The sequence below is a fragment of the Lutjanus erythropterus genome, chromosome 8, assembly GCF_056507025.1.
Source record: "Lutjanus erythropterus isolate fLutEry1 chromosome 8, fLutEry1.hap2, whole genome shotgun sequence".
NCBI lineage: Eukaryota > Metazoa > Chordata > Actinopteri > Lutjaniformes > Lutjanidae > Lutjanus > Lutjanus erythropterus.
In genome coordinates, this window is record NC_139324.1 from 38,259,243 (window position 1) to 38,272,662 (window position 13,420).

At 39.3% G+C, this 13,420-nt stretch overlaps 1 protein-coding gene across 1 annotated transcript in view; it reads right to left on the reverse strand.

Annotated features, from left to right (window-relative positions):
- The window catches only part of LOC146323266 (contactin-associated protein-like 5), a 143,117-nt gene that overhangs the window by 41,965 nt on the left and 87,732 nt on the right, over positions 1 to 13,420 (reverse strand). The window contains exons 7-8 of the mRNA XM_084725479.1: positions 12,585 to 12,728; positions 7,388 to 7,661 (exon numbers count right to left, since the gene is read on the reverse strand). Coding sequence (XP_084581605.1) covers positions 7,388 to 7,661; positions 12,585 to 12,728 — 418 coding nt within the window. The remainder of the gene's footprint in view (positions 1 to 7,387; positions 7,662 to 12,584; positions 12,729 to 13,420) is intronic.

Here is a 13,420-nt window from a genome sequence, read left to right on the forward strand (position 1 = left end):
TGACCTTTCATCATACTCATTAAAATGTTGAGAGCTGGATGACAGGTTGTTGTTGATAGAGACAAAACTGCAAATATCAGATTTAGGTTGGAATTATTCCTGAAGGGGTTGTGTCTGCCGTTAGCTCAGTCTTTGTCTTTTACATCTTATCTTACATCATCTTTTGTTGTTTTTCTCTTGTTGTGTCATTCATCCTGTTACATAATTTACATCATTTTTGTCGTTACGTCTTTTAGTTGTTTTCATCTCGATACATCTTCTATGTCATTACCGTCTTGTTACATCTTTAACATCATTTTCATCTTGTTACTTCTTTTACTTGTTTTTGTCTCATTACATCTTTTAGACTTTTTTCTTGTTAAGTCTTTTAGGTTGTTTTCATCATGTTACGTCTTTGCGTTGTTTTTGTCTGTCCTTTGTGATATGCACTGATGGAATCGTCTCAGCCTAATACAAAAAATGACCACTTTTTCATAAACATGTTGATGGCTCAGTCTTAAATTGCTAAGAGAGGGATGAAACCATGATGGCAGCTGTGTAGATGAATCACCGTGTTCACAACTCGGCTCCCAGATTTCACAAACACCTCAGAGGAGACAAAAGGGTTCATGCAGGATGCACATTCATTGAGAGTTATTTTAATTTGTCAAAAATATTGGCTGTTAAGTCAAGTTTGTCCAGGCTCTTGGGGAAATGTTTCACTATCCGCCGCTCTCTCAGAATCTATTAAAATCCAATGATGCCTTTCCTCCTCCCAGAGGACGGCGAGAGCCCCGGGCATCGTTCTCTCCACTCGATTGGCTGTTTCATGGAACAGGCAGTGTAGCCGTGAGGGACTGCTGGTGATCGCCTTCTTCCCCCGCCTCACGGCTCACATCGATCTCAAACTGAGCTCGAGCAGTTTCTATATGCAGACTCTAATGTCTTTTATAAACATATCAATGATCTGTGCAGCTGTTGCTCAAGTGTCTGATAAAAGAAAACATTTGCGTACAGAACGTCAGCTGAGGTTCTCATCATCCTGCTGGTTTCCCCTGTGGCCGATCTGTCAGACATGTTGGAGTCTCTGAGCCCCACGTTTACCCGCAGGAAACGGCCGTGCTTTGACAGTTTAATGACATCACTTCACCGGTCACACCTTCACCGTGTTCTTTCATTTTCATCGCAGCGTTCAATATCCTGTTTGAATGTTCCAGTGACCGGCAGGAAATGGAGAGTAGCGCAGTATGGCAGGTAAATATTGTTGCTCATTACAAAATGGCCTATTTAAAGGAATAGTTAGGGTTTTTTTTGAAGTGGGACTTAACCGTAGTCACTGTGTTACCTTCAGCAATCTTCCTACATGGGTGCTCCTGTTGCTTCTCCAAACTGGAGACGTGCCGACCGCCATCAACTGGAGGTAATACACTGACCTTTGATAAGATCCTCATACAAACACACTTTAAATAATCCAAACTATACCTTCATGCATGCAGACACCTGATTCATCTGTATCTGTATCTCAAAGAGGAGCGATACTCAGCTTTTAATGAGTTTGGACGGTGTCGTCTGGCCCGTTGTCTCAGGTCTAAGCTGAGTTAGCTTAGCTCTTATCCCGGCTATCTTCTGCGGTAGCGGTCCGGTTCGTCTGGCTGAGCGACCTGTCTCCACGTCTGCTGCACTAATCGAGTCCCTTCCTTTTCTCACATTAATGAGTGTATTTCTGTCATCTATCATTAGATATACCTGCCATATTTCACCATCCACCAATGTCTGCTGAGATGTAAGCTAGCTTTAGCCTCAGTGTTTTAGTATTAACGTTATATCATGTGTGCAGCTGTCAGGTAACTTTACATAAATACTTGCACAGGGTTCTTCTTCTAAAACGTGTCAGACGTTAACATTAAAACAGACTTTTCGGCTGAGTCAAGGAGTTAGCAGCAGCTGACATCAGCCAGCCGACAAAATTCATCGTCATCAGCTAGAAATGAGAAGCTGCTTTTCTTTACGTCTCTAAGGAATCACAGATGTCGTGTTTCAACAATTACTCCCAACTGAGATGTTATATCTGCCACTGTTATCACTGCAAACTGCACAAATGCAGCGTGAGGATGGAAAGTTTGGCAGGCTTAGCAACAGTAACTAAGGAGGGCGGGGCTTAGCGAAGTGTCAATTGTCTTTGGAAATAAATGTTTGCATTGTGTTTAACTGCAAATAAAAACAAGGCAGCAGTCAGTAGCAGTCCTTTTATAAAATAAAATAAATAATTAATTAATCATTTAATATCACAGAAGATATGGTCAGTGTATTGAGACATTTTTTAAATTATGATATCATGGTATTAGATATATTGTCACACAGGTGTTAATGCAGAAAATAATCAATAACCTTTTTCACATTTATGTTTTTAGTATATATTTTATCATACTTTAGCAGGACAGCTCCCTTTTCTCAAAAACAGTCAGGTAATGCTCACCATTCTGCTGCTCTGAGTTTCTATTTAAAAAAAAAAAAAAAAAACTGTTCACGGCTTGATTCCAGCCGGCACTGCTGTCTCATTTTGTCGATCTGTGTCGGGCAACTTCCTGCATAGATTATTTCACACCTTACAGCGGCTAAGAGGGGATAATCCCTCCCTTAACTGGGAGACTTTTAATGACAAACATTTGCAGGAATTGCTGAGTTTCATTGGGAAACATGGCAGAGTAAGCAATTAAAAAAAGACAGACTGTTAGAAAATTGTTGTTGAAGTGGAAATGGACAACTTTTCTGCTGTAACTTATGATTATGAAGCAAATGTTGATTGCACAGAGGAATGGCTGTAGAATAATGATGCCATCCACTGTTAGACTGGTTCCCTATGAGCCTCGTTTTCACATTGAAAATGTGTCTATAATTCTTCCCAGGAAAATTATGTCTGCATTATAGACTAAATTAATAAACAAATTCACTCTTTTCTTCTAATGTTTTCTTCTACAGTTCTTCCCTCTACATCCAAACTTCAGCCCCGGTTGGTTTGAAGCAATAGTGTTACAGAGCCTACGTTATTATTATGCAATGCACACAAGGACGTAGTGGGAGCTCAACCCAAGTAAACTCAGTTTATCGCTCTTTGAAATGAGGCTGCGAGTTTACTCAGCTGTTTTGTGATCAGTTGTATTAATCAGTGAGGAGGAACAGGGTGGTTAAACTGGATGCACATCTTTAATAGCTTTTGCCTGTTCCCAAACTCAATATAAGGATGCCTTAGGAAAAAAATAATAATTGCATAAAATCACTGTAAGGATTTCCGTGGGATGTTGGTAACAGGTCTCTAATAACCACTTTCCTCAGAAAATTTTATGGGACCCATAACAGTTCCTCAAAAGCTAAATAATATGTGGAAGATGAAGCCACGGGTGAATTTATGGTAAATTGAGAGGATGAGGAGATACCAAGACACATTTTTTAGGGCAGGAGTGACCCATTGGACAATGTGAGACATATTAGAAACACAGTACAGTTTTGATGTTAGCGCTAGCAGCTTTGTCGCTAGCTAGCCAAATGTTAACCTGTTAGCATTATGTGGAAAGTCACCAGTCTTTGTTGAGTCCTGTAATATTTTTAGCTTGTTTTTGTTCTTATTCTTGTTATGGCTCTTTGGTTAAACTTATTTTGGATTATGTGTCTGTATTTTCCATATTCTCTGAGGAGTCTGTCCAGTTTGGCTTTTTATTTGTTTTTGTCTACCCTTAAAATAATGCTGTCTAGTTACATTCCAGAAGTGTTACCATGGTGACTGAAGTGCACTTATGCTGCGTTTCGATAGTCACTGCTGTGAAGCCTTAAACACAAAGACAGTCTAACAGGTTTAATGCAACAATACTAAATGAACCCCTGAGTATAGAGAGAAATATTTAGCTTAAGGGACAAACTTAAGTTTGAAATATAAGGTGGTTTATTCAACCAGGCACACGACCTGACAGCAAGCTAAATATAGCATACACTTGAACTGATATTGATTCTTGTCTAAAACGTGCCTAAAATGCGTTTTGCTGCTGACCCTGTCAACAGCAGTCCACTGCTCAGCTTCCTTACACCAGCACTCCTGCTGCTTCTCCAAACTGGGAGCTTGTCGACCGCCATCTACCGTAGGTAATACACTGATACAACCACACTTCAAATAATCAGAACTATCCCTTTAAAAATGACATAATTGACCAGATGGCACTTAAACAGTCATAACCATTCGTACAGATTCTTTCATGTTCATGTCAGTCACGTACTTGTAATCACAACCCTGATTTTTTCTTAAATCTTTAACATGTGTCTGTAAATGATCCGTCTGTCTGTGTTTAAACTGTATATTTATTTTTGCACAAGGTCTTGAGATTCCCATCTCAACGAGAGCACTTGTTTAAACAAAGGATTAAATAAATAAATGTCACATCACGGGGAAGATGGTGCCAGTCTTATCCACAGAGCTTCAAACAAATTGTTACCAAAGGATCTAATAGTCCAGTCCTCACAGTTTAGTTTTGATCCATCACTTGCTGTGCGGATAAGATTTCCAGTTATTCTCTGCATCAGACGGACGAGTATTACACAGAGACCCTGATGTGATTCAAGAATTTACTCCCTCTGTGCTTCGTGCTCTGCATTCAAATGATGAAACAAAGTCTGTTGTTCACAAAAATCGACTGACCAAATCCCAAGATTATTTCCTAATGTGATTTAAATGTAATGTGTCTCCACACCGAGGAGCAAAATGAGCCCCTGAATTTGCTGTGCTGCAGCCTCAATAATTATGAAGCCAGAAGAGGAGGAAAAACAAGGACTCGTGGCCAAAATAATAACGCTGGACGGAGAAGATACACATGAAAGACACGAAATTAAAAGCTGTCTGGATGTCGTCGCCGCACGTCTCAACCATGTCATATGATTTTCAGATGAAGTCAACTGACATGTGAGAGGAACGGTGCATCTTTTAGGATGCTTTTTTATGGAAAAAAGAAAATGTATGCTATTTGACATAATTGGATAGAGAGGAGTGTCAGTGTTTCAGTAAGATATATATAATAAGAACCATGCTGATATGACATCGTGAGTTTTCTTGTAAACAAAAAAAGGTTATGCATAAAACATTTACAAAACTGATTTTTAGAATCTTTTCAATCCTGCATTGCTTTTATCCAAGTTTAGTCGTCTGTTCTGTCGTAGCACCACATTTCTTGTCACATTACTGTCAGCTGTGGATGAGAAATTATAATAAATCATTTTTTAAAAAGAGTCTGGTTTGTAGAAGAGGATTCAAGCCACGGGAAAATTTATTAAGGTTAGGGCAACATGAGAAAAATTTATTTGAGTTCTGACTTTAAGGTCAGAATTTTGAGAAAAGATTGTCCCCGAAGAAGAAGAACAAGAAGAAGGAGGAGGAGAAGAAGATGAAGATGGAGGAGGAGGAGAAGATGAAGATGGAGGAGGAGAAGAAGAAGAAGATGATGAAGATGGAGGAGGAGAAGAACTAACCCTAATCCAACAAAGACAAAAGAAAAAGATGAAATGTTTTTTTTCCTTAAATAATATGAAAAGCAAAAACAGTTGGAGTCAGAATTCTGAGAAAGAATAAAGTCACAATTTTAAGTTTAAAGTCAAAATTCTTAGAAGGAAAAAACAGAAATCTGAGTCTAAACTAAATATTATAATATTTTTTTTATATCTTTCACATTTCCAGAATTCTGACTGTAAACGTAGGACTCTTGGGAGGTTTTGAGGTTGAAGAGGCAAATCACAAAAAAAGGGAATAAGAGCTGAGAAAATAATTTATTTCCACTGAAAATGACATGATAAAAGCAGGGCTGATATGAAATGAAGGAGGTGTCTGTCAGCGGATCCACTGTTTGATTTCCTTCTGTAAGCGGAGCCTTTGGTGTGAGGCTCAGACTTCAAAAAGCACCGATGTGGTTTATGGATTTTTATGGTAAAATGATTTGTAGCCGTGAGCCCTCCAGCTGTATTTCATTCCAGACGCCATCTGCAGAGTCTGGCTTCCTCAATCAAACATGATTATTTGTGTTATCTTTGCAATCACATAATCCCATCATGGCTCTCTACATCCACAAGATGACATTTTTCTTCACATAATTCTAGGAAAATTAAGATTTTATTGAGGGCAAACATGCTAAAAGAAAATAAAAGATGATATTATGTGCAAGACCACATCTTGTTCTCTTTCTGCATGATGGATTTGGTCAGCAGTGTCGCCTCAGCATTAGGCTGTGAAGCATTATGAACACTGGACAGAAAGACAAATAAACAGCCAGATGGACTCAGGACAGAAAGATGAGAAAAGGCAAAGACATTTCTCACATCTTCATGTATTTTGGGTCTAGTTTTTAGGATTAAAATGAAAACAGAGTGTGTCTGTTCATACTTGGGTTTTCCATTTAGAAACCTAGAAGTGGTCATTCAGTAGAGTGCAGATCTCTGCACGACAACCCCCCAAAAATATATGGATGTAACCTCTTTGTAATCACCAATGTTTTGATTAGTAACTGTGATTTAACTACAGATTTTTTGTCAGTAACTGTAACAGGTTAAAATTACATTTATTTTTTATTTAATAGCATGCAACTACTTACTTGTACTCTGTAGCGCTGCTCCTATTTGACACTGGTGTTTAGGGCACGAATTCTTGACTTAGGGCCGAGATTACAGTGACCTTGACCTTTGACCTTTGACTATAATGAAATATTTGAATTTCTCCTATTTCACATTAAAATTGGATCATATTTTAGTAGATTAAAAATTAGTACGTACATAAAGTAGGTATATGTGCGTAAGTAGGTATGCAAGCAAGTGCATAAGTAAGCCAAGTTAAGCTATGCCAAGCTAAGTACATAAGTAAGAAAGTGAGTAAGCAAGCAAGTGTGTAAGTAAGCAGGTAAGTGAGTAAGTGTGTAAGTAAGTAATTAAGTAAGCAATTAAGTAAGTATGTAAGTGTATAAGTAAGTAGGTAAGTAATTAAGTATGTAAGTAAGTGCATGAGTGAATGAGTGAGTAAGTTGCTATGCAAGTAAGCAAGTGTGCAAGTAAGTAGGTAAGTAATCAAACAAATGCATAAGTAGGTAAATAAGTCTATTTTGAGTCCAGTAAGACCTCGTGGCTATAGGCTAGTCTTGTTAAGACCTGATGGATGTTTTAATTTAAATTATGGCTCCTGAAAGTTCAAATCTGCACTTGTTAAAATAACAAGTTTTAATGTACTACAAAGAGTTTTCAGTGGGTTAACAAGCACAAAATGAATGTCAACATAAAATAAAAACTCCTTGTAACTAATTTAAATTTAATTAAGTCTTAGATAGAATTTGGTCTGGGAAATAGAATAAAGTCAGTTATACAAATATGTCTGCGTGTGGTGTGTCCTCACCGGCTGAGGCCTCTGATCTCTGCTGCCCTGAGCTGTGGAGGGTCAGGAGCAGTCGACTGCTGCTGATCTGCAGCTCCAGTCTCTGGGGTTCTCTGCTCAGCCATGCGGAGAGCAGCAGTCCGTCGGCGTTCCACGTCCTGAACTGGAACCGAATGGAGAATCCCCCCATGATGGCGGACGGCGCGGCCACTGGCAGCGACAGGAAGCTGCTGCTGGAGCTCAGGAAGGTGCAGGCCACCAGCTGAGGCCGTGAGCACGAGAAGGTCACGTTTCCCTGGAGAGTGACAGAAAGGGAAAATTGTGGAAAAAAAATGAAAAGAAGACTCAAGTAGTAACAAACTAGAATTATCCTCTGAGACCGTCTAATTAAAATGTTTTAAGAATAACGGATTCTCTCTGACCCTGACCTGTGTGACTGACCCACAAATCTGACTAAACTACAGTAAAACATGGCAAAACCCAGGAAACAAACTAAATATCAGCCACATTTTACACTAATCAGACAAGAGACCCTGAAAGTTTACTGAGAATGCAAAGTTCAGGTCTAAACATCTGACATAAACAATACGCTCACTTTACAAATTAATTATAGAGCATAGTGATTAAAATGCCTTGGGGAGCCAAACATCTAAAAGTGTGAAAAATATAAAAATAATCTCTGGATTTTTTTAATTATGCACCTGTTTCTTCCATCTGTCAAAATGGGATAAATTCTCTCTCATACCACTACATTTTTGTTTTAAAACAGCATTTTGAAACAAAAAAAGATCTCTAACCAGATGAGTGTTTTAGCACCGTTTCAGAAATATTAACATACTAACACGCCTAAAAATGCATGTCACAGCTAATAATACAGAGGCCTGGCTAACAGTGGGCTAACCAAAGCTAACAACAAACATATAGTACCCACGCTAACAGGAGGCTAACCAAAGCTAGCAGCTAACATATAGTAACCACGCTAACAGTAGGCTAACCAAAGCTAACAACAAACATATAGTACCCACGCTAACAGGAGGCTAACCAAAGCTAGCAGCTAATATGTAATAACCATACTACCAGCGGGCTAACTAAGACCAGCAGTTAACATGTAATAACCACATTAAAAATGAGCTAACCAAAGCCAGTAGCTAACATTTAATAGCCATACTAACAGCAGGCTAACCAATGCTAACAGCTAACATATAACTAGAGGTAAACTGTTAAACACTGAAGCATCAGAACAAATCCATTATTTATACAGACACAGATTTATGCTTCAAAACTGCCAGAATCAGACGCAGTATGTCCAGGAGGACTGCTGAAATGTAGATCGATTGTTGGCCAATTGTTCAGTTTAACCACAGAACGGATGAATGTCTCTTTTCTCAGTGCAACAGCAGCAACAGTAATGTCAGATGAAGCTGACTGGCTGCTAGTGATGCTGACTCGGCTGACAGGAGATGACAGCGCGGGGTAATTGAGGCACAGATTAAAAGTCAGACGAAGATCGGTTACAAACTTGACATCCAGAGATGTAAACTTTTAAACGAGCACTGATTAAAACCGAAGCAATCCAGCAACAGTTGAGAAATCCATATAATTCAGAAAAAAAAACAACTTCCACAGCTCCAAGGATCACTTTGAAACAACCTCATCTAACTTTGGCGAGAAGTGGAAATAGACAACTTTTCAAACGGCATCTGTGGGGGGGGGGGGGGGGGTCGGGGCAGTAACATTAGAAGAAAACATTAGGAGAAAAGGCATGAGTCTGTTTATTCATTTAGTCTATAAATTGAGCATCCATTTTCCCTGGTGGCAAACAGCATTGCATAGTAAACGCAAGGCTTATAGGGAACCAGTCTAAACACAGATGGTGTCATTATTCTATAGCCATTACACTGTGCAATCACCATTTACTACATAATGATAAGTTAAACGTATAATATGCAACAATTCCCCTAAAAACAATGTATATAGACTCATTTAAAAATAATCCCTTTCAATCATCACTTACGACTCACTACAAGCATGTGGTGGTGTCTGAGATGCTGCAGCCTTCTGCCTGTTTTCTTATTTTCTCATTGCAGCTCGGGACGATTAACCAGCTCAAAATGTCGGTGTTCAGGGAGTGAGACTCAACAATCAACTACTTTTTTTTTTGTCAGACAAATCCTACCGATTCCACCTTTAAAGCAAAAAAAAAAGTTTGTCTATTTCCACTTTAATTCAGAGGTCATTTCATGTAGGTAGTCCTATCAAACCCAGGGCCTGCAGGGCAGCACGGACCAATCAGAGCTCTCCAGCTCTCAGTGTGGCTCCTTCACACCTCCGTCAGGGAGAATCACCCATTGAACCTCCATCACGGCTTCCATCATGGCCCCCGGCCTCCCTCTGTCTCTCTGTCTGTTGTAGATGAAGGAACTTAAAACACCCCGATCAAACTTTTGAAAGCAGACAAGAGCCTGAGAAGACGCGCAGGTCGCGGACTAAATCAAAGCCTCGACCCTCGACCCGTTCTCGCGTTTACGCTTAATCACATAATGAGATCAGATTAAATGTAATGACACCAATTTTCTCTCTCAACTAACCAATTTTCCAGCCAGGATGTGTATTATTGCAATCACTGGTTCACAGTTTTAGGAAAAGTTGAAACCCTACAGCCAAGAGAGTTAAAACTCATTTTTGATTTTTTATGCCTTTTATGCAGAGTACGAAGATTACAGTCTTTTGGGTACTTTTTGCTGCATTTCTAATAAATTTTAAGCAAGCTTAATTTAAGAGAGTTAAGACATAAATGAGAACTGCAGTGATGTCTTTAATAATTATCAGTGTTTTCTTTGCACCGATTGGTTCAACAAGCTAGAATTGACAAGGTAGATTTTAAAATAAAAAAGGACATTTAACAAATAAAACATTAAACATGGTGGTTTGAACATATGGCCCCTGATACTGAAAAGTAATATTGCACATGATAATGAACACAATATAGTCCCTGATACTGATCTTAATTGCCCTGATATGATTAAAAGTAATACTGTACATGATATTAAAAGATGTGAACATATGCAGTTTAACACAGTGGTTATAGCCATTAACATTAATGGCAGCAGCCTAGTAAAATATTCAAGAAAAGAAAAGTTGATGCAGGAGAAAAGCAATTAAATGAGAGATTTCAAGCAGTATGTCCTCCATGCCTTACACTATTTTGTATATTTCATTCATAATAACTGTACACTTTTAATGTCTGTTTGCCTTTATTTTTCAAGACTTTTGCTTTTAAAGCCAGTTATTAATTATGATGTTATTATTAAAGCCAATAATCACGCAAATATGATGCGTCCTCTGAGAACAACCATAATGCTGATGTGGCTCAGGCTAAAATTGAGTTTGACACCCGTGAATCTGCAGGAATAAACACCCCAAGTCACACCGGATTCTGCTCTGATGTGAGCCTGTCTACAGACAGAGGGAGAGCTCAGAGTTTGTTTCTTAACACTTTTGGGGATTAAAAAGTGGATTCATCCTCGCTCTCGCTTCTCAACCTGTGTGCGGCAGCGAGCCACAGAGGAGTCGACCCCGACTGTCTGCAAAGGTACTGTAATTAGTCTCTTTTCTTCATTCATGTTGGCTGCTGACTGGAGGAGAAACGTTACTTAATGAACGTATGGAGGGGAGAGGAGGGGGAAAAAAAGAAGAGAGACTGGAGGGAAATAACAGAGCCGGCGTCTCTGGTGAGAGCTGAGTTCAGTTGGAGGCTGAACTGAACACAAACACAGCCGGTGCCTGCTCACTAGTTAGCTGCTCATTTGCTTACGGCTGTATTCTTGCTATTTTGGGCAGATAAACACACTCACACAAGTAACGTGAATAATTCCCAAAAGGATCAGACTTGCTAGCAATGCAATAGCTTTCTGTCTGAGCACACCTTAAGAATGTTATAAATCACAATCCATAAAATTCCATTTCCATTTACAAAAATAAAACACCTCAAACTCCATTCGGTATCTGTGCTTTAATGTTGGACCTGGGACACTGAAGTTACCGGTGCACTGCTGCTAACTGTAGCTGCCATTAGCTCAGCTAGCCGGTTTATTAGACTGGGACACAGCCTCAGAGACCGAGGGAGGCCAGTTTAATGACTGGAATACAGCACTGTGGTGGTTTAACGTTACAGCTGCTCCGACTGGACTGTGACTCTGGGGACGGTGAATATACGGCAGGTTCAGGCAGGGAAAAGAGGCGTGAAGTGATTGAGGAGCAAGTTCCACATGATTTTTTCCTGTTTTGAACAAGGTGTGTTGAAATAAATTAACAAAACACTCTGATGTCTGATGTTAGTATGCAACAGGCAACAAGCTTCGTGTCCCAAAATTAATATAATAAATGTGCGACAACTAGTTCACTATAAGCTTGAACTGACAAGGACTGGTCAGCTAGGAAGATCTTTAGTTGGGGGCAGCCCCGGATATATGATGCAGATGTAATTGAGAGTTACTGAAACACACTAAGACACTAATTAGCCTGATTCTTTAGCTGAATGGATACTGCAGCTGATTGTGTTACGAGGGAATCTGGTTCGAGTCCTCAATCTTCACGTTTTGTCCTTTGGTTCTTAGGAGTGGGTGCTAGGAGTACTTGGTGGAAGCAGTGGGCGCCCTTCAGTGGCGTCTCCCTGGTTGCAGAAGCACCACCAGTTGAGCTTCACTCCTCCTGCTCTACTTGGGCTGGATGTATGTAACCCACCAATACAGCTGAATGGATACTGCAGCTGACTGTGTTATGAGAGGTCACTGGTTCAAATCCCCAATCTTCACATTTTGTCCTTTGACTCGTAGTGGTGGGCGTTAACCTCGCTCAGATGTTACGTTACGATTTGTAGTTTGATGTTGTTGATATCAGCCTCACTGTTCACTGTTCACACTCCTGCAGTCCTATCAGATCTGTATTATGAGCCTGTTAATGCTAACACAGCATTTCAAACTACTGCTGCTTCACATGAAAAGTGCACCACTGGTGAAACATGGGATAGCTCTTATTTTGATTCCATATTATGTGGTCGAAATGACTAATAGGTACAATAAGTTTTAGAACTGGTTTAGTTGATCTTCTCAGCCATTATGGATTAAACTTTGGTTATGTTGCACTCATTCAAGTAAGTATTTAAGTGCGTGGATACATACAGTGGAATTAAAGCAAATAAAATCAAAGTTGGACTCACCACGCTGTAAATCTGTGGCTTGCGTCTCTTTGCCAAGTCGATGATGTTGATTCCATTGTAGTAGAGGTTTTCCATACAACCTTGGAAGTTCTTCCTCAGGAAGGTGCCGGGTTTGCCGGGCAGCGGGATGCCTCCAAAACTCAGCTTTAATGAAGAAGCACAGTGAAAACACATTATACAACGTAAGTAATCATATCATAATAAAATAACTTTTGGCATTTTTATGCTGTTTCATAATAAATGATGGTAGTCAAATTTAGCTACACCAACCAACTGCTAATGTTGGCTTCACAGAGCAGCCACTACTGTTAGCTACACAGACCAACTGCTAACTTCAACTACATTGATCAACCACTAACATCAGCTACATAGAAATCCAGTTAGCTAGCTTATCCGTCAGTACATCTACTACTACTTCTGACAAAATAGTGAAGCTGCTGACTGGGCTGGTGTTTGTGTGAATAAGTTAATGACAGTTTGCTTGAAGTTTCAGTGTGAATGTCATTATATTACTTAAAAATGTACATTTAAATGTGCATAATTACTTTTATGCACATTTAAAAATTACATTTTTGGTATTGAGGTAATCTGAAAGTAATGGAAAGTAATCAAGTTACGTTACTTAAATATTGTGATATTTTGATTTGGTTACTGACTACATCTTTTAACAGGTATTTGGTAACTGTATCTGAATACATTTTTAAAGTAACCCTTCCAGCCCTGGAGATTTTCTAATACAGTTTCATGTCCGTCCAAGACCTGAAAAGCTCCAGCTAACAGTCTCCTAACACAACAACACCATAATGAAACAGTCATTCAGTGTGAATGACTGATTT